General features: G+C 39.4%; 1 protein-coding gene across 2 annotated transcripts in view; it reads left to right on the forward strand.

Moving 5' to 3' along the window:
• dnajc1 (DnaJ (Hsp40) homolog, subfamily C, member 1) overlaps positions 1-27,372 on the forward strand; it is a 193,264-nt gene that overhangs the window by 84,129 nt on the left and 81,763 nt on the right. For both annotated transcript variants that reach the window (XM_059972107.1, XM_059972108.1), the window contains exon 6: positions 3,344-3,437. In XM_059972107.1, coding sequence (XP_059828090.1) covers positions 3,344-3,437 — 94 coding nt within the window. The remainder of the gene's footprint in view (positions 1-3,343; positions 3,438-27,372) is intronic.

A 27,372-nucleotide genomic window follows, 5' to 3' on the forward strand; every position in this document is an offset into this window, starting at 1 on the left:
ATAAAACACAAGGTTTGTAAAATTAGAAATGCGTATATGAAGTGATACACTGGAGTTCTGCTTAGTGCCACTCCACTGAGTGCTTATTTGTTATAACAGTCTTGGTCCTGGAATTTGAGAACACACAGGCGTGTGCTCTCCATACTTCAGAAAGGTCATTCATGTACATTATGCTGGGAGCCTGACAGGAACCACTGCACTCTGTTGATGGCTCCACAACGATGAAATGGTGAACACTTTGCTTGAGTACACTAAAACATGTAGCAATATGCAGAGGTACCTATGAAAGCAAGCAATCTGGCCATAGCATATAGGTGCAAGGCTCAGGAGCATGTTGGCTGACAGCAGTGAGAATGGGTAAATGTGTGGAGGCTGCTCTGTGTATGGAAGGACTACACAGATCCTATTGGCTATCCCATCACATCTTTGATGTGGTGGAAGATGCTGACTCCCCTCTTTCTTGCTTTACCAATGTGCATTAAGGACTCCTTGGTCTGGCATCTGTGTGTTGAAAAGCCACACCACTTGTCCCATGCTGCCCAACACCAGCTCTCAGAGGCAGGCATTGCAAATTGCCTCAGTGGTTCTTTTCACACTGAGTCATGCAGCAATGATATAATTTTAACATTTTCATTACTACACAACTCCAGTAGTAGGCTGAGCCCTCAAATAGATGCCTGGCACAGCAGTGCTGCCAGTAAGGGATCTTTATATATCATCCCGTAGTCACCTTTTTTTCGTGCTGATTCTACTAGCATGCTCATTCCTAGAGAAGCATCTTATGTATAATGTAAGGTACCTGTGTATGGAAATTTTAAAGTCAAACATGGAAAAGTGCTTACATTGCTTTCCAGTGTGTAAGCTGTTGTTTGCTCATGTGTTTGAGGATAGAAGTGACAAATGTGGCATTTTCCATTCCAAATGACCTAGGGATTGAGATGGTTAGTCACACCCTCAAACTAATGCAATTTTTATTATACTGATACTCCCAATGTTGTTATATTAGTAATAGGAGCAGGAATCAGCTGTTTGGCCTTTTGAACCTGTTCTACCTATCTCAAAGGTCGTGGCTGGTTGTTCTTCTTAATGCCATTTTTCTCTGTTGTCTCCATATCTCTTGAGTCAACTAATGTTCACAAATATTTCAGTGTGTTTTGAGTGAAACTCGTATCTAAGTTTCCATAGCATGTCAAGGAACTGGTGGTACAGTCCTCAGAATAAAAGGATGAAAGGATGTCCCTTTAAAACTGAGATGATGGGGATTTCTTTTAGCCAGAGGATATTGAATCTGTGGAACTCACTGTTACAGAGGCTTGTGCAGGCCAAGTCATTGGGTGTATTTAAGGCAAGGAATTCTGCATTCTTGATAGATGAGGTTAAGGGTTATGGGGAGAAGGCGAGAAAATCAACCATAATTGAATGGCAGAACAGAGTCAATGGGTTGAGTGGCCTCATTCTGCTCCTGTATCTTATGGTCTTATCAACACTGAATAATTCCTATTGTTCCCTTAAAATAAGGTGAGCTATGAGCCAAGTGTTTATACATTTTAAACATTTATACAAATGTTTATACAACAATGGAGAAATCTATTGTTCAGTTTGATGGCCTTTAAGATAAGTTTGTATTTTTTGTCTCAGACTTTGACACCAGCTATTGCTTAACTAGATGAACTTTGGGAGATCTGGGGTTCTACACTTGGACTCATTATCCTCTCGTTCAAGAAAGAAGAAACAGTCCGAGTCCTTGTCTGTGGATTTGGACCAAGGATAGAATTGGGCTTGGGAATGATACTGCTTGCATTAAATGTCCTGTTAGCCCTAGCTTCAAGGGCTTTCTACAAATAATGGTGCTGGTGCCAAGCTGATTCTCATGATCAGTGAAGAAAATTGATGTAATGATTTATATTCAATATTAAAAGAAAATGCAACCGGATTGTAATCCAGAAGTATTTTCTGTTGAATGTATTCAACCTTTGCAAAATTAAAATCCTTTCCCTCTTCTTGCATGCTTATTTATGGTTATTGTCAGAGTAACCAGTTTGTAAAATAAGCAATATTTTAACATTGTAAAATATAGAATTGTTTGAAATCTGCTTAATGCAGCCACATTGAATTCAATCTTGATGATTGGTTCTTCTTTATCTATCATTCATGCTGTCAGGGTCAGACCTATGCAGGTCTCTGAAGAAATGTTGGCCATGTGACCTATTGCAAAGTAGAAAATACAGAGTGAACAGCTGTCTTGATGGCTGATGCCCCCCCCCCCCATGAAAACTACAGGATTTCTATATTTTCTATCATAAAAACATCTTAAATTTAAAGATCACTATTCCCACAATACCAAAGTGCTTGGCCATAGGAAATTTGAAATCAGTTTTGATTAGAAAAGGTGCAACTTGATCATTGTATTGGAGGATAGCACTGTGTTTATGTTGCTGTAATATCAGAGTGCTTAAAAGCAGATTTCTTAAATTTTAAAACAATTCCTAATCTATGTATAGGAACTAAGATTAGAACCTATTGTGGATGAGTGTGGGACTTGCTCATACATGTGTATATGTATATTGTAAAAAGCTTGTAACGAAATTGGTTGCACATTATTGAAGGAAATACAATGTTATAGAACTCATGCAATCCAATTGACTAGCACTTGTCATTCCATTACTCAGATCTGCACTATTTATTTTCCTTGCCCAAACACTGTCTATACCTTCATGGTCCTGGTACATACCTTGTTTCTCTACTCCACTTTTGTTTACCCCACCCCCAACCTACATTGTGGGGCCTTGGCTATATCACACAGCTCATTTGACCACCTTCTCCCCTGTCCCGCTCCCACACCATCAATCTCCCTTACTGAGAATGTGAGCACTGTCCTCTTGTTACTAATCTGTCCTGCCCTTTCTTGGTGGGTTTTGCAGTTAGTTCTCACCCCCTCCCACCCCTCCCCCTCATTCACACACTCTTCTTGTCTGCTGTTGTCCTCCCTCACCCTTCTACCCCCTGCCACCTTGCTGCCTGTATTTTTCTGCTACCCTTCCCCCACTTGCCAGAGAACAAATAAAAAAAACCTTTGCTTGCTGAATGTCTCTATTTTGAAAAATAACAGACTGTCACTCAGTAGTTCTTATGGTCTTTGAGTTGGTAAAAACACATTAATTTCTGTTGAGAGATCTTTTAAGCAAGACTAATGCATCCTATTTATACCTAATAGGCCAGCAAAATGGAGTAACCTCTCCCTGTCCCAGAATGAATAAAATCAAAATCTTGCATTGAAAATTCACTTAGTTTATAATGCAGGAATCTGTGTTTTATTTTATATCCTTATAACTCTCTTTTGCAGATCTATCGAGAAGCCTCATTTGCAGGACCTGTTGCCTTGCAAGATAGGAATCTGCCTTTATTTCATATTGAAGTCATTACCGCAGTGCTGTCAGGTAAGTCAGGAAACTCCATAAAGCTGTTTATTTTAATTTTCATCTGGTTAAAAGAAGCATTGTTGTTCTCTTATGCAAGATACTGTTTCTAAAATTGCATAGCCTTAAAAAATTAACTTTCAAACCTATAACATCAGTTTCCAGTAAAATTTATTCTTCACTCAATATGGATGTCTGTTATTTATTGTGTGATAGTGTATTGAGTAGTGTATTTACTTTCTATATATTTTAGTGTTTTTACATTATAAATTGAAAAAAAGCTCATTAAGAATTCAGTCTTAATTTTTGGGATAAACTGAATTAACTCATGTCAACCAGAGTAGCAGAAAAAAAATCTATAATTGGCTTCAACATTTGAGTGATGTGTGTGTAGTATCATGCCTAAATACGTACTTGGCTATGATTATCCTCATCAAATAGCTTTTTATCATCTTCCAGACTAGCACTTCGTATTTGAATGGTCTCTTTGGCAATGTAGGAAGACTGCTGGCAGCTGTGGAATTATATGTTGGCTGAACCACTGAGGAAGGATAAATAATAAGGGCTGGCTATTAAAAACAGGGTAAATCTTGTGATCAGGAAAATATTTGTTCTTTATTAAAGCCCTGTTCATTTGCACAGTGAGCAGCTGGGGGCGGTGGGGTTCAAGCTTGATTCAGACCCATTTGATTGGGATTTGTCCAAAAGACTTCTGAGCACAAGGAAGTTGCACAGTAAAACCGTTTTTTTTTAGTGGAGATCATGTAACCAAATGAACCCGCTTAAAAACAGCAAATAGTATTAGAATAATCATGAATTGAGTGCTTGTGATGCATATTGTTACTTGGAATCAGCCTCTAGTTAAAACCAATTCAGAATGAGCTTGACAGTTAAGTTTAATTTGTGGATTGGAGATGGTTGATGCTCTTTCTCAATACTCTGTGATCATTAATGGAATCTATAAGCATCTGTAAGTAATTTGGAAGTACAAATCATTAAAAAAAAATTTGTTTTAAAGTTTTCACCATTGTTGAAGACATACTTCTGGAAAGCAAATTCATTGCACTGGCTGTTTTAATAAGTTCCCCAGATTTATATATTATAATTCATTACTTTTCCTATAGCAGAACATTAATTTCCTTCAAAAATCTATATGCTTAATTTCCTCCCCCTTGTCCGACCTACTTAGTTGTAACTTTCTCTAGTTATACAATCCTCTGATAGCACTGCTCCACCAGTCCGATCTTTGGTGCATTTGAAGTATCAATGCTTTCTGCAACTTCAGCCCTAATCTCTGAAATTCTCTTCAGAAATCAGTCTGCTTCTTTCTTACTCAGGTGTTTGTTAAAACCTGGCCACCTTCAGAACTTAGTCACCTGAGTCTGCGATTTGATGTTTTGTTTCGGATGGAAGTCATCCTGTTAGGACTTTTAGGATGGCCTCTTAGCCTACTGATTCACGTCTCCAAGATGTTCTGATATGGACGGCTCATCTTGATATATGTTCAGAGGATATCTACATTCATTCCTCTTGAGATAAATCCATCATCCTTCCTATTTTAGTTCATTTAAACTGAGAGTACAGGTTGTTGTTTGAACCTTGGACCACTCTATTGACAGGGTTGTCGCATTTCCATAGCCATCTCCAGCCATGCAAGCCATGAAAAAATAGTTTAGTCAGCTTTAACAATAATTTGTATGACCAAAAGTCTAGAATTCCCTCTCTACGTTGTCCCAACCTCTTGGGGTTCCTTGTGCCTACTCTCCCTATGTATTCCACCTCTCTATTAAATCTAACTTGATTATATTTCTTGACACTTTATTTTTGATTTTTTTTAGCTACATGAAGTGTCTAAGAGAAGATATTGGTATCATAAAAATATAGCAGTTTTTTATAAATCAGGTTTTGAATTTTTGTGGATTCTGACATGTAGTTTGCAAAAAACTAAGTAGTCAATTAAAGCTTCACTTTAATTGCCGATTTTTGAGGTCTGCTTATTTTTTACCTGGTTCTGCTATTTTTTAGTCTTGAAATTTGAGTAGTTCTGTGGGGTGCCACTATAGTGTAGCTGTTAGTACGATGCTATTACAGCTTGGGGACTTCAAAGTTTGGAGTTCATTTCCAGTGGCGTCTAAGAATTTTTTTGTATTCTGTCTGGAAGGACCTCTTCTGTGTTGTATTTCTGAATAAAAGATAATAAATCAATATTTTGTGATGAGAACTGAGTATCTATTTTAGTACTGAAATTTACTCTCTTATGCCTGATAGTACCACCTGTCCTAAAGTGTGCCATGCAGTTAGTTTATCATTGACCTTCAAAGGTTCTTTTGCCACCTGTTCTGAAATCCAAATCTTGTACATCTGGCAGCAGCCTAATACAAGCTAAATGTGTCATTGAGATGACTATCTTTTTAAAAACAGTTCTCGTGGCATATGGTCATGATTGATTTAGCAAATATCTGGCAGGTGTATGAAATTCACCTGTCAGGGTTGAAGACAAAATGACTATTTAAAGCCAGCTTACAACCGCTATTCTGCCTAAGTCTTACTTCTCTACTTTAATGAGAAATCTTGTTTCTTTTTTAAAAGCAAAAGCTGTGGATACTATCAGTCTAAAATAAAACAGAAAAGGCTGAACATACATGGATCAGACAGCATCAATGAAGGGAGAATATTTCAGGTTGATGACTTTTTAAACATGGTCATTTTTGTCTCAGTTCTTGGCAGGTGTATTTCATGCAGCTGCCATGTAATTTGCTGAATTTGATCATGGTGAGCTGCAAGAAAGATACCTTTCAAAGCAGGTATTCTTAATGATATCTGAAGCCTGCATTAATATGTTTCATTAGATGGAAGGTCATTGGGCTAAAACATTAATTTTTTTCTTTTCTTTTAGATATTAACTGACTTTTGGAATTTTTAGAGCATCCCTGATTTATCTTTTTTGATTAATGCCTAAAAGTGGAATGCATCATTCTTTTTATTAACAGAAGTTTTATCACTGTTTTCTGTTAGTGTAAGGAAAAGAATCTTCGTTCATGTGACCAAACCACATCTCTGAAAACCATGATCAAATTATATAATTCTGTAGTCACTTTGCAGCTTAGGACAACTGACGGCTAACTAGGCTTCTCAGATAGGTATTGCAGAGGTTTAGAATTTTAAAGGAGATAATCATGGGAGTGCAAGATGGTTAATGTTTTATGAAGTGTTAATACACAAAATTATTTGCCAGGTTCCATGTGCCAGTGCTAGTTGTACTTCTCTGTGAATTATCAGTAGATACTTTTGACTCCCAGGACAAGAGAAGACAAGGAACTTCTGTTTTAATAACACTGTTATATGCTGTAAAGAAGCATTGAAATGGATTAAGTAATATCAGTTTTATGTCTCCGTCATTTCCAATTATTTCTGTTGATTTAGCAGATAGAGAATAAAACAACTTGAATGCTTTGCTTTTTATGTTTATCCTTATTAAGTTCAGGAGTTGCTGTTCAATCAATAATAATTTAATATTTGACTAATCTTCAGCATATACATGTATAGAATTGGATGAGAATGGGGAATTGTAGGAAACATGGATCTAGCAAAGATTTTGAACAAATATTTTTATCTGTTAAAAGACAATAATGTTATGTCTGAATATTAGAAAGTCAAGGGGCAAAAAGAAGAGGGGTGCGATTTAAATGAATCACCACTGCTAGAAAAAGGATACTAGGCAAACAGTGAGAATAATTGCTAGCAACACACAATGGTGGAGCAACTCAGGATGCATCTAGAAAATCAATAAACAGTCAACGTTTTGGGATGAGACCTTCATCAGGACTGGAAAAGGAAGAGGAAAGATGCCAAGGTAAAAAGGTGGGGGCAGGGGAAAGAGGACAAGTTAGAACAGAGGCTCCCAACCTGGGATGCATGGACCTCTTGCTTAATTGTACTGTCCATGGCGCAAAAAAAGTTTGGGAACCTCTGAGTTAGAAAGTGATAGATGAAGCCAGTTGGGTGGAAAAGGTAAAGGGCTAATCAAGAAGGAATCTGATAGGAGAGGAGAGTGAACCATGGGTGAAAGGGAGGAAGACACTAACGAGGAGCTGATAGGTAGGTGAGGAGAAGAGGTAAGAGGCCAGAGGGGGAAAAGAGGGTGGGAAATGGGGAGGGGTAAAGGGAAAAAAAAGAGTAAAATAAAAATAAATGACCGGAATGAGAAATCAATGTTCATGTCATCAGATTGGAGGATTCCTGGATGGAATATGATGTGTTGCTCCTCCACCCTAAGAATGGCCACATAGTGGCTGAAGAGGAGAGCATGGAAAGGGAAAGGGGTTAGGGGTTCGGGAGATGTCATCGTCAAGAATGGCAGCTTAAGTCACTAACTCCTCCGGGAAAAACGCGTATTAAGCCCCGTTATTCCATCAAATATAATATTTTTAGAAAAATATTTGAACTGAAAAGAGGGGCAAGAATGGGGAAAAGGAACGGAAATAAAAAAAGTGACACTGCGGAGCCTGCGGCCGAGAGGAGTGCAGCGAGCGGCTCTCCGACCCGACCACATGCAAGCGAGGCGGGCGCTGGGCCTCATTCGGACGAAGCGGCGAATATGTTCGAAATCCTGAAAGAAATAATGGAGGTGCAGAAAGAAATAAAGCAGCAGCTCCGGGATATTAAGGCAGAGCTCGCCAGCGTTAATCAAAAAAATAGCGGTAGCAGAGACTCGAATCGAGAAGGTGGAAGATCGGGTTCAAAACGTGAAACGGATACTGAGTAAGACAGTAAAAATCATACATCACCAAGAAGGTAAACTGCTTGACCTGGAGGGAAGATCACGGCGGAAAAATATCAGAATCTACAACGTTCCCAAAGGAGCGGAGGGCTCATCTATGACGGAGTTTGTCGAAAAGCTACTGCAGGACACGCTGGATATTCCCTCGGTTATGAAGCTGGAAATTGAGAGGATGCACCGCGCACTGGTTCTGAAACCTACCCAGGACAGAAAGCCAAGCTCTATAATAATTAAATTCCTTCAGTACAGCACCAAGATGCAGATTCTACAAAGGGCCTGGAGTAAGAAGAGTGTTTTTCAACGATAAATTAATATATTTTGACCAAGATTACCCCCCCCCCCCCGCGATCCTGCAGAAACACAAAGAATACTCTGAAGTAAAGCAAGTACTAAAGCAAAATAAGATTAGATTTCAAACTCCATACCTTGCCAAACTTCGAATGTTTTATGACAACGGGACGCGGTTGTACCAGACGGTGGAAGAGGCAACTACAGACATGAAAGCCAGAGGTTTGCCCGTCACTGTCACCAAAATGAGGGAAAGCCTGACTGAGGAACTGTCCCGCTCTGCTTGGGAAATAGTGCGAGAATCGAGAAGGCAGGAGACGGGAGGAGGCCGAGAGAAATATATCAGCAAGAGATTCCTTCCTTCACCGTCGAAATCGACTTTCCTCGATCTTTTAACTCCTGAACTCCGATCTTCACTCTCCACTGATTTTAACTGGCAGTATTATAAAGAAACTGCCGGCAATGCAATGACCTTTTAAACTTTAGGGATTAAATAAAACTCCATCTTTCAACTAAACTGCATCATAAAATTGAACCACGCAGTGGCATGGAGTCAAAATGGCAAATCCAGCCACGAACTGCCCCTCCTCACAGGGAGGGGTCCTCCTTTTATACCCTGTGTAAAAAAAAACACCTGTCACATGACCTCTACTGGCGGGAAAATGACGTCACTCCACCATCACAAGACCACTACCTTAAGTCCAGTATAGCTTCAACACCACTATTGCGTGACAAGTACACCACTGTCACGTGTCACGGTACGTAACAGTATTTCTAAGCAATGTTCAGAAAGGTACCACATTAATAGTTGCTCTTTAAAGCCAGAGCTTGTGGCATTAACATGCTTTAAGGATTAACTAACCAAAAGAAAGCAGACTTGAGATGTATGGGTGATTTTCATATTGGCTAGCTTTAACTGGTAGGGCTCTACTGAAAAGGGTGCTGGTGGAACAGGAGATCCAATGTCAATAGCTCTTGACTAGCTTTAGACCACCTGGACAACACAAACATCTATGTCAGGATTCTGTTCATCGACTATAGCTCAGCATTCAATACCATTATTCCCACAATCCTGATTGAGAAGTTGCAGAACCTGAGCCTCTGTACCTCACTCTGCAGTTGGATCCTTTGCTTCCTAACCAGAAGACCATAGTCTGTGCAGATTGGTGATAACATACTGACAATTAACACTAGCGCACCTCGGGGGTGTGTGCTTAGCCCACTGCTCTACACCCTGTATACACATGACTATGTGGCCAGGCACAGCTCAAATACCATCTAGAAATTTGCTGATGTTACAACCATTGTTGGTAGAATGTCAGATGTAGATAAGAGGGCGTACAGGAGTGAGATATGCCAACTAGTGGCGTGGTGCCTCAGCAATGACCTGGCACTCGGCACTTTTGTCTTAATGGTGTTGATTGGACTTCAGGAAGGGCAAGACGAAGGAACGTATGCCAATCCTCATAGAGGGATCAGAAGTGGAGAGATTGAGCAGTTTCAAGTTTTTGGGTGTCAAGATCTGAGAACCTAATTTGGTCCCAACACATCAATGCAGCTATAAAGAAGGCGAGACAGAGACTATACTTCATTAGGAGTTTGAAGAGATTTGATATATCAACAAATACACTCAAAAACTTCTATAGATGTTCCGTGCTGAGCATTCCGACCACCTGCATCACTGTCTGGTATGGGGGGGTGTCAATGCACAGAACTAAAAGAAGCTGCAGAGGGTTGTAAATTTAGTCGGCTCCATCTTGGGTACTAGCTTTCAAAGTACCCAGGACATATTCTAAGCGGTGTCTCAGAAAGGCAGTGTCTATTAATAAAGACCTCCAGCACCCAAGGCATGCCCTTTCCTCACTGTTACCATCAGATAGGAGGTACAGAAGCAAGACACTCAGCGATTCAGGAACAACTTCTTCCCCTCTCAGATTCCTAAATGGACATTAAACCCTTGAACACTACCTCATTTTTTAATATATTGTTTCTGTTTTTGCATGACTTTTAATCTATTCAATGTATGTATACTGTAATTGATTATTTGTTTTTATTATTATTTTATTATGTATTTTTTCTTTTTAAATTATTTTTTATGCATTTCTATAAACCAACTGCAAACAAAAAAAACCCAACAAAGTGGATTAATACAGTGCAAAATAAACATCAATTATATAATTCATAACAATGAGGGAACAGGACCCAGAATAAAATTATATCAAGTTAGTATCCTCCCCTCCCTCCCACTATGAAACTCCAGGCCAACCATTACAATATATAAAAAAAAAATCTCTTTTTTCCTTCTATATTATGTATTGCATTGTATGGCTGCTGCTAAGTCAACAAATTTCACGACACATGCTGGTGATAATAAACCTAATTCTGCCTCTGTTTCAACAAAGTTTGTATTAGTTGCTAAGAAAAAGACCAAAGTGCATTGTAGCCAAATCTATTAATTGATCTTGAGGGAGGTGAGTTGGCACATTGTGAGAAGAGTACAAAGAGTCTGCAGAGAGATACAGGAACATTCAGTGAATAAAAATTGGCGGGTGGATGGAATGGAGGGAGTGTATGGTGTCCAGTTCAGGAGCAAGACCAATTGAAATAGCAGGATGTTTCAGAGTACAGGGATTTGAGAGTCCTACATGTAATACAAGTTAGCATTTGGGTATGAAAAGTGATTCAGAGGGATTGTTTGGGCTTATTACAGGGCAGATGAGTGTCAAATTAGGGATATCTTGTGACAAGTGTGCAGGGTATGCTGTGCTGTGTATTGTTTTGGTTCCTTATTTTTGTCGCCCTACTTAAGGACAGGTATATTTATAATGTTCATTGTTTGGTTCTTGGGACATAAATGCACCTTGATGTTTCTTCTCTGATTCCTCAGAAGTTCCCTTGCACAGTGAGACAGAAGAAATTACATTGGGCAGTAATGGAAGGCAGAAAACTACATAAATTTTTTGTGTCTTTCTTCACAGAAGAAAACATGAAAATTGTAGGACTTCAAGATTAAATGATAGGCTTGGAGAAATTGGTGTTAGTTTAAAAAAAATACAGTAGTATTATGAAAAGGATAATAAGCTGTTTAAATCCCCAAAATCTAAAGATCTGCACCTCAGAGCTGTGATTGGAATATAGTATCTCCAAGTTTGCAGATAACACAAAAATAGATGGGCGAGTGATCTTTAAAGATGATGAACAGTGAGTGGACAAATGTTTAGCGGGTACAGTTTCATGTGGATAATGAAAGGTTATCCACTTTACTGCTGTCCTTCTTGCTAGTGTCAACTTTGGCCAGTTCCTCCTTCATGCCATTATAATTTCTTTTATTCCACTGAAATACCGACACATTGGTATTCAGTTTCTCTTTCTCAAATTTCAAGGTGAACTCTATCATATTGTGATCACTGTTCCCTAAGGGTTCCTTAACCTTAAGCTTTCTTATCACCTCCAGATCATTGCACAATACCCAATCCAGCACAGCTGATCTCCTAGTGGGCTCAACAACAAGCTGTTCTAAAAGACCATCCCATAGACATTCTACAAATTCTCTCTTGAGGTCCAGTACTGGTCTGGCTTACCCCAATTCACTCGTGTTAAAATCCCCAACGATTATCATGACATTGCCTTTCTGACACACCTTTTCTATCTCCTGCTGTAATTTGTAATCCATATCCTGGCTGCTGTTTGGAGGCGTGTACACAACTGCCATTAGGGTCCTTTTACCCTTGCCATTTCTTAACTCAACCCAGAGAGACTCTACACCTTCTGATCCTATGTCATCCCTTTCTAATGATTTAATATTATTTCTTATACACAGCCACACTACCCCCTTTGCTTCCTAACCTGTATTTCCGATACACCGTATATCCTTAGACGTTCAGCTCCCAACTGCAGCCATCCATTAGCCAAGTTTCAGAGATGGCCACCACATCATATTTGCCAATCTGTAGCGGAATTTCAAGATGGTCCATTTTATTTCTTATGCTGCATGCATTCAGATATAACACTTTCAGTGCAGTATTTGTTGCTTTCTGTTTTAACTGCACCATGCCTCTTTTGCCCTATGACTCATCCCACTAGCTGTGATTATACTTCATCTTCTGTCTGTCCTTTCTGTCATCTCTGTTGCACGTTACCTTTGATTTATTTCTGTTTACCCCTTCCTCAGCCCTATCACTTTGGTTTCCATCCCCCTGCCAAATTAGTTTAAACCCTCTCTAACAGCGCTATTAGACTTGCCTGCTAGGATATCGGACCCCTTTAGGTTCAGGTGTAACCGGTCCTTTTTGTACAGGTCATACTTCCCCGAGGAGAGGCCTCAATGATCCAGGAATTTGAAGCCCTGCCCCCTATGCCAGTCTCCTAGCCACGAGTTAATATGCCTGATCATGCTATTCTTGCACTCGTTAGCACGTGGCACAGACAGCGATCTTGAGACTACGTCCACGCTACACCAGATAAATCCGTAACCAAGGCCTTTTCTCATAGTTTTTACCCTCCATCCACACTAAAATGGCGTTTTTGTTCCCCAAAACAGGAGCTTTTCAGAAACGCTCTCCAAAGTGTGTATTTTTGAAAACGCTTCTTGGGCAGATCAGTATGGACGGGGTAATCGGAGAAATCTGAAAACACTTTGTCAGACAGCAGCACTCCATTTCATTGTTTTCTTGAACGTAACCTAACAATTTCAGAACAAGTGGCAACGAAACTGAAGCCAGAAGAGTTAGAAATGTACTCACCAAATACTTTGACCCATAACTTACTGAGTAAATAAGTATACTCACTTTGCCCTGTTCTCTGTCCTTACTTGTATGAAGGTGGTTTACCTATTTATGCAAGTACTTCTCTGACAATAGATGTGTAACAGCCTAATGTAACATTGTATGGAAATACAAGATAATACTGATGCAGACATCTTTTACACATTTAACAAGGGGCTTTATTAATGCAACAGAGTTAGTCAGTTTTTCAATGTTCGTTGTCAGCCGGGTCATACGGTCCGTGAACTCCCGGTCGGTTGCCTCCGTACACTCCAGTATTTGTTTTTTTACTTTTAAATCCTCCTGCGCAAGAGCCAACAGCTGCGCATCGTTTAAGTTTTTCTCGTTTGTAACTGAACAAACAAGCACTGTCTTTCACGGTGAGATTCGACAGCAAATATGTCGCTTGTTTTCGGTAGATGTGTCCTGCGCATGTGCAGTATAAGGAAATTCGCCAAAATCTCTGTTTCAATGTGGACAGATATTTTTAAAAACGCCGAGTGTGAACGCCTATCGTTTTTGCGTGAAAACGGCATTTCCAAAATTATCTGGTCTAGTGTGAATGTAGCCTGAGATTACTACCCTGGAGGTTCCACTTTTCAGTTTCCTACCCAACTCCCTGAATACACTCTTCAGGACCTGCTCCCTTTTTCTATCTCTGTCATTGGTGTCAATAATTACCAAGACTTCCAGCTGTTCACCCTCTCCCTTCAGAATACTCTGTAGCCAATCCAAGACATCCCATATCCTGGCACCTGGGAGGCAGCATACCACATGAGTATCTCTATCAGGCTGATAGAACCTCCTGTCTGTTCCCCTCACTATGGTATCCCCTATGGCTACTACATTCCTCCTCGTCTTCTTTGCCTTCTGCACCATGGAATTTTCTCTGTAATCTTTATCCATTCCCATCAGCTCCCTCCAGATTATACCAGTCACTAATTTTGCAGTAGTCAGTTAACTTACTGTAAACCTACCTGTGAGATGTAGGAGGAAAATAGAGTACAGAGAGGAAATCATTCAGGAAACCCTCGCAGGTACACAAACTCCACACAAATAACATTGGAGATCAGAAATGAACCTCAGTGACTATGTCAGTGAGGGGCCATCTTTACTAATTATGTCATGGTACTGCCCAAGGTGTTCCACTGTCATCTGTAAGGAAGAAATAAAAAGGATTATGCACAATCAATATGGATTTATGAAAGGGAAATGATAAATCTTTTGGAATTTGAGATTAGAACTGCACAATAGACATGGACAAACTAGTTGGAGGTTTTGACTTTCATAGGACCTTCAATAAGGTGAAAAAGTAATAATAATACTGGAGACATGCCTTTGAGTTAAACTAAGGCAAAAACTTGAGGAATAAAGTTGGGAACATAATTTGAACACAAATGATTGGTAATGTAGAAGTGTGGATTAAGGATTGGTTCAGAGACCCAGAATAGAGGAGCAGTTATTTTTAGTCTGCTAGATCTGTAGATCTAGTGATCTGTTCCAGGGATTGGTGATAGGGTGCAAACATTTCCAGGATCAACTTTATTCACTATATACATTTACATGTATTAGTAATTAGCTAATTTACTTATCTCTGGTGGCACATATTAATAACATATTTCGTAAACCTTCCTTGTTCTTTTGCATTCCTGGTTTTTTTAAACAGGCTTTTTTCATGATTAATATGGAAAACTGTCAAAGTTCATTACAGAGGAAAAAGGATTTGAGATCATGTTCATGGAACTCATTCAGGATAGTTTTCTCGATAAGTATGTTGAATAACAAGGATTTGTGAATGAAGCACTGAATTAGTAAATTTAAAGGATTCTATGAGAATCATTAACATAACAGAATTTCACCTGGAGTTTGAGATCAGTGAGGTTAAGACTGATCCTCGGGTCTTAATTTGAAGGCAAGAGAATAAACAGAGGTAAATGTTAGCATTAAATTAGAAGATAATATAAGCACCAGAAAATATTTTAAATAAGTTTCAATAATTATTTAATTCCTAAAGGAATGAAAATCTCCACAGGAAAAGTAGCTGATTTGAGAGGAATGATAATGTGTTAGGAGTAACCCATTAAGGATGAAATCACTTTGAATAGATACAGGGCAGAATTTCTCAACCTTTTCCTTACCATGACCTCGGAAACATTTTTGTTATCCCAAAATGTCATAAGCAACATGTTATAAGAATATGACTGTTAATAATCTTTTTATAGTAAGTGGATTGTTTAGCACCTCTGAAAAAAAAAACCACTTGTCCTGAATGTGTGTGTGTATGCATGTTTAACTATATAGACACGCACACGCACACCATGTTGTCGAAGATTTTTGTGACCTTTAATTGGTTTGTAGCTCTAAGGTTGGGAATTGCTGATTTATTGAGATGCAAGTATACAGTAAAGACTACATGGATAAAATAGTGAAAATTAAGTTTACAGCTGAAATTGAACTATAACCCCCGATAGGTCAGATCAAGTCAACTTTTATTGTCATTTCGACCATAACTGCTGGTACAGTGTATAGTAAAAATGAGAGTGTTTTTCAGGACCATGGTTTACATGACACAGTACAAAAAACTAGACTGAACTACGTAATAAAAAAAACACAGAGAAAGCTAGACTACAGACCTACACTGGACTGCATAAAGTGCACAAAAACAGTGCAGACATTACAATAAATAATAAACAGGACAGTAGGGCAAGGTGTCAGTCCAGGCTTCGGGTATTGAGGAGTTTGGTAGCTTGGGGGAAGAAACTGTTAAATAGTCTGGTTGTAAAAGCCTGAATGCTTCGGAGCCTTTTCCCAGACGGCAGGAGGGAGAAGAGTTTGTATGAGGGGTGCATAGGGTCCTTCATAATGCTGTTTCCTTTGCTGATGCAGCATATAGTATAAATGTCTGTGATGGTGGGAAGAGAGACCCCGGTGATCTTCTCAGCTGACCTCACTATCCGCTGCAGGGTCTTGCGATCCAAGATGGTGCAATTTCCAAACCAGGCAGTGATGCAGTTGCTCAGGATGCTCTCAATACAACCCCTATAGAATGTGATGAGGATGGGGGGTGGGAGATGGACTTTCCGCAGCCTTCGCAAAAAGTAGAGATGCTGCTGGGCTTTCTTTGCTATGGAGCTGGTGTTGAGGGACCAGGTGAGATTCTCAGTCAGGTGAACACCAAGAAATTTGGTACTCTTTACGATCTCTACCAAGGAGCCGTCAATGTTCAGCGGGGAGTGGTCGCTCACTGCCCTCCTGAAGTCAACAACCATCTCTTTTGTTTTGTTCACATTCAGAGACAGGTTGTTGGCTCTGCACCAGTCCGTTAGCTGCTGCACCTCCTCTCTGTAAGCTGACTCGTCGTTCTTGCTGATGAGACCCACCACAGTGGCGTCATCGGCGAACTTGATGGTTCGAGCTGTGTGTTGCAGCACAGTCATGGGTCAGCAGAGTGAACAGCAGTGGACTGAGCATGCAACCCTGGGGAGCCCCCCTGCTCAGTGTGATGGTGTTGGAGATGCTGCTCCCAATCCGGACTGACTGAGATCCCCTAGTCAGGAAGTCTAGGGTCCATTTGCAGAGGGAGGTGTTCAGGCCCAATAAGCTCAGCTTTCCAATTAGTTTCTGAGGGATGATTGTGTTGAATGCTGAACTAAAGTCTATGAACAGCATTTGAACGTATGTGTCTTTTTTGTCCAGATGGGTTAGGGCCAGGTGGTGGCAATGGCATCATCTGTTGAGCGGTTGGGATAGTACGCAAACTGCAGGGGGTCCAGTGAGGGGGGCAGCAGGGTCTTGATATGCCTCATGATGAGCCTCTTGAAACACTTCATGATGATGGATGTAAGTGCAATAGGACGGTAGTCATTCAGGCGGGACACTGAAGACTTCTTCAGCATGGGGACGATGGTGGCGGCCTTGAAGCATGTTGGAATGGTGGCACTGCTCAGGGAGATGTTTAAGATGTCAGTGAGAACATTTACTAGCTGGTCTGCACATCCTCTGAGCACTCTACCAGGGATGTTGTCTGGTCCAGCAGCCTTCCGTGGGTTGACCCTGCACAGGGTTCTTCTCACGTCGGCCACGGAGAGACACAGCACCTGGTCATTCGCAGGAGGGGTGGACTTCTTAGCCACCACATCATTTTCCGCCTCAAACCGGGTGTAGAAGTTATTCAGCGCATTTGGGAGGGAGGCATCACCTGCACAGTCAGGTGATGTTGTTTTGTAATTGGTGATGTCCTGGATGCCTTCCATATGCGCCGCGTGTCGCCGCTGTCCTGGAAGTGACTGTGGATTAGCTGGGCATGTGCAAGCTTTGCCCCTCTGATGGCTTGGGACAGTTTGGCCCTCACTGTTGTTAAAGCTGCCTGCGCACGTACCTCTGCGGTCATCCATGGCTTCTGGTTGGCACTTATAGTGATGGTCTTGGATAGAGTAACATCATCAATGCACTTGCTGATGTAACTGGTCACTGATGCTGTGTACTCCTCTAAGTTGGTAGAGTCGCCGTCGGTTGCAGCCTCCCTGAACGTATGCCATTCAGTGTTCTCAAAGCAGTCTTGAAGAGCAGAGATGGCTCCTGCTGCCAGGTTTTCACCTGCTTCTGAACTGGTCTGGAGCGCCTGTATGCAGGGCTTAGCATAACAGAGATGTGGTCTGAGTATCCGAGGTGGGGGCGGGGCTGTGCCTGGTAAGTGTCGAGAATGTCTGTGTAAACCAGGTCCAATGCGTTCTCCCGCCTCGTTGCAAAGTCCACATTCTGATGGAATTTGGGGAGCACCTCTGAAGTGAATAGGTGCATAATACAGAGCTGAGCTCATTTAATATTTATAGATTGGGATATGAGGACATTCATGACTGAAGCAACAAACTTCATGGGTGTTAATTTTTTTTTAACACCAGTATGTCGTAGAATTAAGAGGATATGGGTCACATTTAAATTTCATCATGCAGTTGTACTGGACAGAAATAGACCCTTCAGCCCAAGTGGTCCATGCTCACCATGATGTCTATGTAAGTTAATCCCATTGTCTATATTAGGCCCTTATCACTTTACTCCTTTCCTACCCAGGCCATCCATTTAGCTCTGAGTAATGAACCAGATTTAGTTAAATGGCATATAGTGCATGAAAGCATCAGCGAATACATCTAAAGGCGGATAGCAAAAGCCAAGGACTAGATAAAATCAAAGTAAACTGAGCAAAAATGTAAAAGCTAACGAATTCCGGTGACTGAGAGAGATTAATCATAGCAGCAAAAGGAACTTGAAACATTTTAAAATGTATTTTTAAACAATTAAGTAGAGAGCAATATGGACCTTTAAAACTGATTAAAGTGGCATGATTAAAAAATAGATCTAAATAATTAGCATTATCAATTATTCAGAAGAGCATGCCAAAATTATTGAGAAAAATGACAGTGGTAAGAAAATAAGGCCACTAAAGAGTGACACTTTTCCAGGAATGGAACTCTGGCCCAGAGTTTTAAAGGAAGATGAAGATAACTTTGCTTGTTTCACAAACAACAAAAATTGTGGAAGTGATGCCTTCGAGTTAGGAGAGGGAAACCAGGGAATTATAAAATTGCATCCTCTGTCAAGAAATTACTGTCAATGATTAAGAATACTTGGAATCAAAGAGTCTGCATGTATTTGTGATGGGTAGATTATGTATGAAGAGCATTCTTAACTAACTTTGTGAAGAGCTGATTAAAGTAAAAGACGTCAAACAAAACACTCCAATCATTGTTGATTGAAGTACAATTGTTATCACTAAAGAGGCAGTGATGAGCAATCTAATGTGCCTAAAGGTAGACAAATCCCCCGGGTCCTGATGAGGTGCATCACAGGGTACTGAAAAGAAGGGCAGAAGTTATAGTGGACACATTTCTAATAATTTACTAAAATTCTCTGCATTCTGGGCAGATCCTGGTGGATTGGAAGACAACAAATGTCATATCACTATTGTAATAAAGATGTAAGGAAAAGAAGGGTAACTATTGACCAGTTAGTTTAATATCTGTAGTCATTAAAAATGCTTGAGCTATCATTAAGTATGAAATAACGAGATATCTGAATAGAAGTGGTTTCATCAGGCAGACAGTATGCATTCATGAAAGACAGGTCCTGTTTGACAAACTTATTGAAGTTGTTTGGGGATATAGTGAGTACAATGTATAGAGGGGAAGATGTGAATATTATATACCTGGCTTTCTAGAAGGCACATAAAAGACTTGCCCATAAGAAAAGGAATTGAACGATTGAATGGCTTATCGAATGAAGAGTGTTAGATGGCTCTGGGTCTGTAATTCACTAGAATTGTGACCTCTTTGAAACCTATTGAATGATGAAAGGCCTTGAGAGAGTGGATGTGGAGAGAATGTTTCCTATGATGGGAGAGTCTAAGACCAGAGAACACAGCCTCAGAATAGAGGGTTGTCCTTTTAGAACAGATGAGTATGAGTTTCTTTTAGCCAGAGAGTGTGAATCTGTGGAATTCTTTGCCACTGTAGCTGTCGAGGCCAAATCTTTATGTATATTTAAGAAAGAGATTGATAAATTCTTGTTTGGTCATGGCATGAAGGGATCCAGGGAGAAGACAGGAGATTGGAGCCGAGAGGAAAAGTGGATCAACTATGATGAAATAGCGGAGTGGACTCAGTGGGCCAAATGGCCTAATTCTGACCCTATATCTTATGGTCTTAAAAGGATGCAAGGAGTTGGGAATAATGTCTTAGCATGGGTATAGAATGGTTAACCAATAGAAGGAAAAGAGGTGGGATAAATGGATGTTTCTTTGATTAGCAGTCATAGAGCTGAATGTTGCAAGAATAAGTGCTGAACCCACAATTATTCATGATACACATTAAAATTTGGAAGAGGAGACCAAACGTAACACACCTAAGTTTGATTTCAATAAATTGAATTAAACTGGTTTGAATTCAAGAGCAGGGAGATTATGCTGCAACTGTACAGGGCACTGATGAGGCTGCACCTGGAGTACTACATGCAGTTCAGGTCTCCTTAATTTAGGAAAGATATTCTGGCTTTGGAGGTGGTACAGAGGAGATTCACCAGGTTAATTCCTGAGATGAGCAGGTTAGTCTGTGAGGAGCGATTGAGACGCATGAGACTTTACTCTCTGGAATTCAGAAGAATGAAAAGAGATATTATAAAGCATACAAAATTATGAAAGGGATATGAGATTGAGGCAGAAAAATTGCTTCCTCTGGTAAGTGTGAGTAGAATAGATTTAGGATGGAGATGAGGAGAAGCTGCTATTCCCAGAGACTAGTGAATTTGTTGAATTCTCTATCCAGCAAAACAGTAGAGGCTACCTCATTAAATATACTTAAGGCACAATTGGATAGATTTTTTTCAACAATATTTTTTTTAAATAGAATATAGTTTAATGGAGAATTGTGCAGTGCATAACAAATGTAGCAAATGTACAATTCACATTTATGAAAGAGATGCACCCATAGTACGAATGTGCTTTATCGCCCCACCCCTCGCAGTCCCCAACTCCAAGCCATCAATGCATTGGCAAAAAGGGTTAAACAGAACCTTTGCCCCCACAGAGCTGCATTGGTATAGAGAAGGTGTATTTTTCTACGATATCGGCTGTTGTATAAGAAATTTGAGTCTGAAGAGTTTTACCAGAAAATGCTGGTGGTCAGGGATTTATGTACTGAGGAAAGGGGGAGAGAATGGACCTTTAGTCTCGCTGGGATTTTTGAAAATATTCAAGAAAGGGTCCCCACACCTTTTGGAACTTCATGTCCGAATTGTGGATTGAATAATGGATCTTTTCAAGGCGTAGACTGAACATGATGTCCCTGAGCCACTAAGCATGGGTGGGTGGGGCAGCATCCTTCCACATCAGCAAAACTGTACGCCTGACCAACAGAGAAGCAAAAGACAGTGTACGATGTTTAGTCGGACTTGGGTGCATGTCCCCCTCTTCGGAGGTGCCGAAAAGAGCAATCAAAAGGTTGGGTTCCAAATTGAAATTAAGTATTTGGGATAGAGTTTGGAAGACATCTCTCCAGTATTTTAGAGATACTAAAGTATCTCTAAAATACTAGGGCATGTCCAGTACATATGGATAAGGGAAGATAGATTTTTGAATAGGGGAGTTAAGGGTTATGAAGAAAAGACAGGTAGGTAAAACTGAGTCCACAGCTAGATCAGCTATGATCTTATTGAATGGTGGAGCATGCTGTTGAGGAAAGAAAGGACTTCGCCTGTTCCTACTTGTTATTATCTTACATGCCAATGTTTATTGCTATGTAGAAACATTTGATAAAGCCCTTCATAAATCAATTTGCTAGTTTTTACTTGTTAATTGTAGGTGCATACTAGGTATAGTGGAATTGCACTTTAAATGGTGGTAGAAAGCTGGTAGTATCCTGTGATATTTTTGAATCTGTCTTGTTGTATTTATGATTTTATGATTGGTTTGAATGGATTGAAGGTGGCATTCATTATTTTTTGTTTTCTGATGGTGTGGAAGTAGGCAAAATATAACAGTGTAGAAGGAAGTATTAAATTGTATAGAGAGATTGATGGAATTAAGCAGGTGAAAAAGACTGAGGAAAATGGATTTTTTTTGCATGCAAATCTGAGGTAATCCACTTTGGAATCAAAAGGCTAGAATACACTTTAGTGGTGAAAAGGTAGGAGCATCATGAGTACCAAAGAAGCTTGTTGATCTAAAATTACCATTTAACAAGCAATTGACAGGTACAAAGATTCAAAAATGGACTTGTGGAATGCCAGTGTTTACAAAATTGAGTACAAGAAGATGGAAGTCGAGCTTTAGCTGCATAATACCTTGATTAGGCTACATTAAGTACTTTGAACAGTCCTTTGTAGGCTTTCTATTGGAACCTGAATGAAGGATGTCATCACAGAAAATACTGCCAAAATTGGCAAACACAGACATTGAGTTTTAGAAATGAGGATGTTATAGCCAAGAAAATATTAAAGATGAACAACATAGAATGTGATTAAGGAAGCTATTGTATAAAGGAAAAAAACAGGGCTTTTACACATATACATGAGCCCCTTGAAGTGGGAAAATAATTGTCTGAGATATTAAATTAATTTGTTTCTTTTTGCAATGGAAGATGCAAAGAACTCAAAAAGGGATGTTGTTTTATGATGGGCTGGTTAGGCTAGGCTGTAGTCTGCTGCAGATCAGAAGAGTGCAAGGTGATTTGACTGAAATATAAAGAATGCTGAGGAGTCTTGACTGGCTAGATTTGGAAGGGATATGTTCATTTGATAGTACAAGGTAGCTCTTTAAAAACCTTGTGCAATTAAGATACAAAGTTGTGTATCATGGAAGCTTTCTCATAAAAGATGGTGGAAACAGTCTAAGACAGCAAGATATATAATAACCAAGAAGTTGAAAAATTCCTGGAGATAGACAGGATTGTAGCATTGAGATTACAATCAAATCAACTGTTGTCTTTTTATATAGTGGAGGAAGCTCAGAAGAGAATGGTCTATTGTAATTAATTTTTAGTATTTGTATAATGATGGGAATTTAGAAGTTAAGATTGAATGGGAATGAGGAAGTTAAAAATATTTAAGGAAAAATATTAGAGTTAACACATTGTAAATCTCTGTACCTGTCAGGTTACATACTAGATATTTTAAAAGAACTGAAAGGGAAGCATGAGGATTTGTTGGTTTTAGTCTTTGGATTTTACCACTGAACCTATGGATTAAAAGGCAATCAAATCATTAGTCTGAAGTAGAATCTAGGTTTTTCTTTGCTACTTGAGGACAAAAAAGTCAGCCATTATAGTTTCTTGGTGAGGTCGTTATTTTTGGACTGTTATTTTTGGAGATAGGACTGTAGCGGTGTGCTACATGCAACGCTGAAATAACGACACGTGAAGCTTGGTGAGCTGCAGTTGCAAAAGAGGTTTATTCAAACTTTGTGGCCTCGCTTTAAAGCCTTCCTGTTCCCGCCCTCCCTGGGTATACTGCATATTCACAGTCCCATCCCGCGTGCGGGCTTTTCCCCTTGCTGGTGAAGCAGGCTTGGTGCCCTTTTTGGGACCGGCCTCAATGCCGGCGCGCGCCACTTTGTGAGCCTGTTTGAGTGCGCTGGAAAGTGGGTCGCCACAGAACCAAGTTAAAAGGGAAACCACTAGATTATCAGAAGATCAAAAATACACATTTGTCCAACTCGAGTTATATGAATTTTATGAAATAAAAAAAAGATGGAAGCTCTCAGCAGAAGCTATGACTGAGAAAAGAGATAAGGTTTCAAGTCAACCCACACAAAATGTTAGAGGAACTCAGCAGGCCAGGCAGCATCTAGGAAAAGAGTACAGTTGATGTTTCGGGCTGAAACTCTGGCAGGACGGTTTTAGATCAGGATCCTTTATCAGAACAGGAAAAGAAATTTTTTTAAAAGTTTGATGTTAACATGTATATCCTGTTTAATAATGCTCTATATTTTCTGGACAAATGGCAGACATATGGATCAGTAATTGCTTGTCTGTGACTTGCTATCTTTAAAATTGATTTGGATGAGATCTAAGTTTTTAATGCAATTTTAGATAAGTAGTATATCTTATAGGTGGGGAAATAAAGGATGCAGAATTATTAAAAGGTGTGGCAGTGGAGATGCTGAGATGTGTCCTGTGGAACCAGTGCCAGAAGGAAAGAGTCTGTCATCTAGTAATGAAATGAACAGAAATTTCAAAACTTTTTACCCCAAAGAGCAAGTATTTATTTAATATCACTTAATATACCTAATCTTGAGATTTGTATATCTTTTGAACTATGATGTCTATAGACCAACAAAATAGAGGTGATTTAAAATCTAAGCTGTGATCACAATGAAACAAAATCAGGGAAATTTTTGGCATGCTCCTGTTCCTACTGAATATTTTTTGAATTTTAGTGCGAAAATTGAGAATGCTGACAACATTTGGAAAAAGGGATGAAGTTTCAAGGTAGCTTTGATAATAAGCACAATTGAAACAGCTTGTAAGAATTAGTTAAATTTTAATAACTAGCTATTTGACTGCTTGAAAATATATGGTTTGACATTCAGCTGATTACAGCATTACCTTTAAACTCACTGGCTCAGCTGAAAAACCTATACTACTGTGAGGCATTTTTAAGATAAAAATGAATGTAAAGTAAACGTACACCAAGATATTCTTTAGAATAACATCCAATACTTAATAGAATCTTCCAGTACAGTACTATCAAAGTCCTCGACATGCTGGGTTAACAGAATTTTATTGTAGTTGAGAGTGTAGTTGAATCGTAATGGCAATTCTTTCACAGAATCAAGGCCAGATTTATTGTCTGTTCTATAGTTACCCCTTCCAGCCCATTTGAGTGAATAATTAACAATCACCTGTGGGTTTGGAATTATTCCTGAAAGCCTCTAGTGAATGACCTGAAGGATCTCAGTGGCCAAGGTAGACTTTTATCCATATTAGAACTCGGCTGCCATGGTAAATCTGAATTTGTCACTAGAACATTAGTCCAGGTTTCTGATGCTAGGCTAATAACTTAAACATTGGTCTATCTGAACTGAAAGAAAAAATGGGAAATTCTTAAGTTGGCCTCCGTCACTGGAGAGAGGAAGAAATTTTCATGTTGATGATCTTTCATTCAAATCTCACCAGTCATTGTATGTACATTTTAATATTGGAAAATTATTATAAGTATTTATGTAATATTAACATAAATTAGATTGCACCAATCCAGAAGCCTGAACTGAAAATACTGTATGAATTAAAATCCCATGTAGTTGTGGAAATTAAATTCAATCCAGTAAGGTATTACAGAGGATTCTTAGGAATAGAATTTGTTGTACATTTGGAAAAACTTGTCCCAATTAGGCACAATCAGCATGACTTTCTGTGGGGCAGGCAGTGCCTTACAAACTTAAGTATTTTGAGGAGGTGACAAAAATTATTGTTGAGCTTGAGGCAGTGCATGTGGACTTTAAAGCATTGGACATGATTCCTCATGGTGGGCAGATTCAGAAAGTTCGGATGCATGACATTCGCAGTGACTTGGTAGGTTGGATTCAGAATTGGCTTCCTCATGGTATACAGAGAGTAGGGAAGGGTGGCTGCTATTTTGTCTCAAAGTCTATGACCAGTGGATTAGGATCACTGATATTTTGAGTTAGTGGTGGAGAGGAGGTCACTAAACAAACCATTATCCATTATGGGCAATCTGGCACATCCTCTCCATGACCCACTTAACCCTTTCAAACTGACTCATTCAGCTCCACTGCCACGAGGATCATTACAGAAAATCTTTCCCACCAAATGTAATAAGCATATGCAACAGTTCATCTCTGTGCAGCAGGAGAACACACATCATAGTACAATAGTCTCTGTTTTATTATCTTGTACATTATTATTGCACATTGGTACATTAGTGTACTGTATTATTATGCTGGATTTTATTATTAGTTAAATCTGCACAGTGCTGAGTGTGTTTTTAAATGTTGCTGTAACAAAAGAATTGGCCAGTCAGGATCAATAAAATTGGAGAAATGTCAAATGAATTATTTTAAAATCTGGGCAAGTGTGAGATGTTAAACTTTGGGAAGGCAAATATAAAGGAATCTAGATAGTCACTGATGTACAGAGGGATCTTGGAGTCCATGTCTATACCTCTATAAAAATGAATATGCACATAAACATATGGTAGTAAAGAGGGTGTATGCTTGCTTTCATTAATTAGAATATTAATATAAAAGCTTGGAAGTCATGCAGGTTTATAAAACTTTGGTTAAGCTGCACTTGAAATATTGTGTGTCATTTTGGTTGCCCCAGGCTTTGGAGAGGTACAGAAGAGGCTTACCGGGACACTGCCTGGATTAGAGGGTATGAGCTATAAGAAGAGGTTGAACAAACTTGGGTAGTTTTCTCTGGAGTGTCAGAAGCTGGGGGGGACACCTGATAGAGAGTTAAAATGATGAGAGTCATGCTCAGAATCTTTTTCCAGGCTAGAAATGTCAAATACTAGAGGAAACATTTAAGTTGAGAGGGAAGAGTTTAAAGGAAATATGCAAAGACCAGTTTGTTTTTACACAGAGGGATAAGTGCTTAGAAAGAGCTGCTAAAGTAGTGATGGAAGCAAATATAATAGTGGCATTTTAAGGCTTTTAGATAGGCTCATATACAGAGAGATGTGGATCATGTGCAGGCTGAAGAAATTTAGCTTCATTTGGCATTGTGTTCAGCACAGACATTCGTGGCCTGAAGGCAGTGTTCTTGTGCTCTACTACTTTATGTTCTGACATGGAGTGGAAATCAAATATCTTTAATAGGAATCAAAAAACTCCTGTTTCTTCCCACATTCCAAAGACGTACTGGCTATTAGGTTAATTAGTCATATAAGTGTAATTGGGCAGCACGAGCTTGTAGGGCCAGAATGACCTTTTACCGTATCTCTAAATAAAATAAAATATATAAATAAAGTATAGGTTGCCCAGTTCTTGAGGAGACAAATTCCTATTTGGTCAAGATTCTTCAATCCTGTCATATTCAGTTTCCAATGTTGGTGTACAATTAAATAATAAACTCAAGGTGGTGCCTTCATGATCATTGCCACCCTCAATGGCTGGGTCCAGCAGCTGAGTGCAAGAAACAGTGCTGCAGTGTAGGTAGCCATGTTCAACTGGATATCCCAAATGCCTGATCCCACCATCACAGGTGCTATGTGATATTAAGAAATTGCTCATTTAACCAAGGTTACGGACACTAACAGCATTCTGCTGCAATGTTGAAATCTTGTTTTCCAAAGCTATTCCAGTGCAGCTCCAGCAGAGAATTGTGCAGTTGTGTCTTGTTTACATGCAGCAGCTAAATCTAATCCAAGTTACTACTTCAATCTCAATAATTAGCTAAGTGATAGTAGATGCCATTGACAATGCTGTCAAGGGGCACTTAACACTAAGATGTCATTGATGAAAATTTAAAATAAAATACTGGAGGTGTTGGAAATCTGAAATAAGAGCAGAAAATTTAAGAAACTCTTGTCAGGATATGAAAGAAAAACCACTTTAGCATTTAAGGTTAAAGACCCTTCATTGAAAATGAGAAAGGGAATAAGTCAATAGTTTTAA

This window comes from Hypanus sabinus, chromosome 6 (genome assembly GCF_030144855.1).
Source record: "Hypanus sabinus isolate sHypSab1 chromosome 6, sHypSab1.hap1, whole genome shotgun sequence".
NCBI lineage: Eukaryota > Metazoa > Chordata > Chondrichthyes > Myliobatiformes > Dasyatidae > Hypanus > Hypanus sabinus.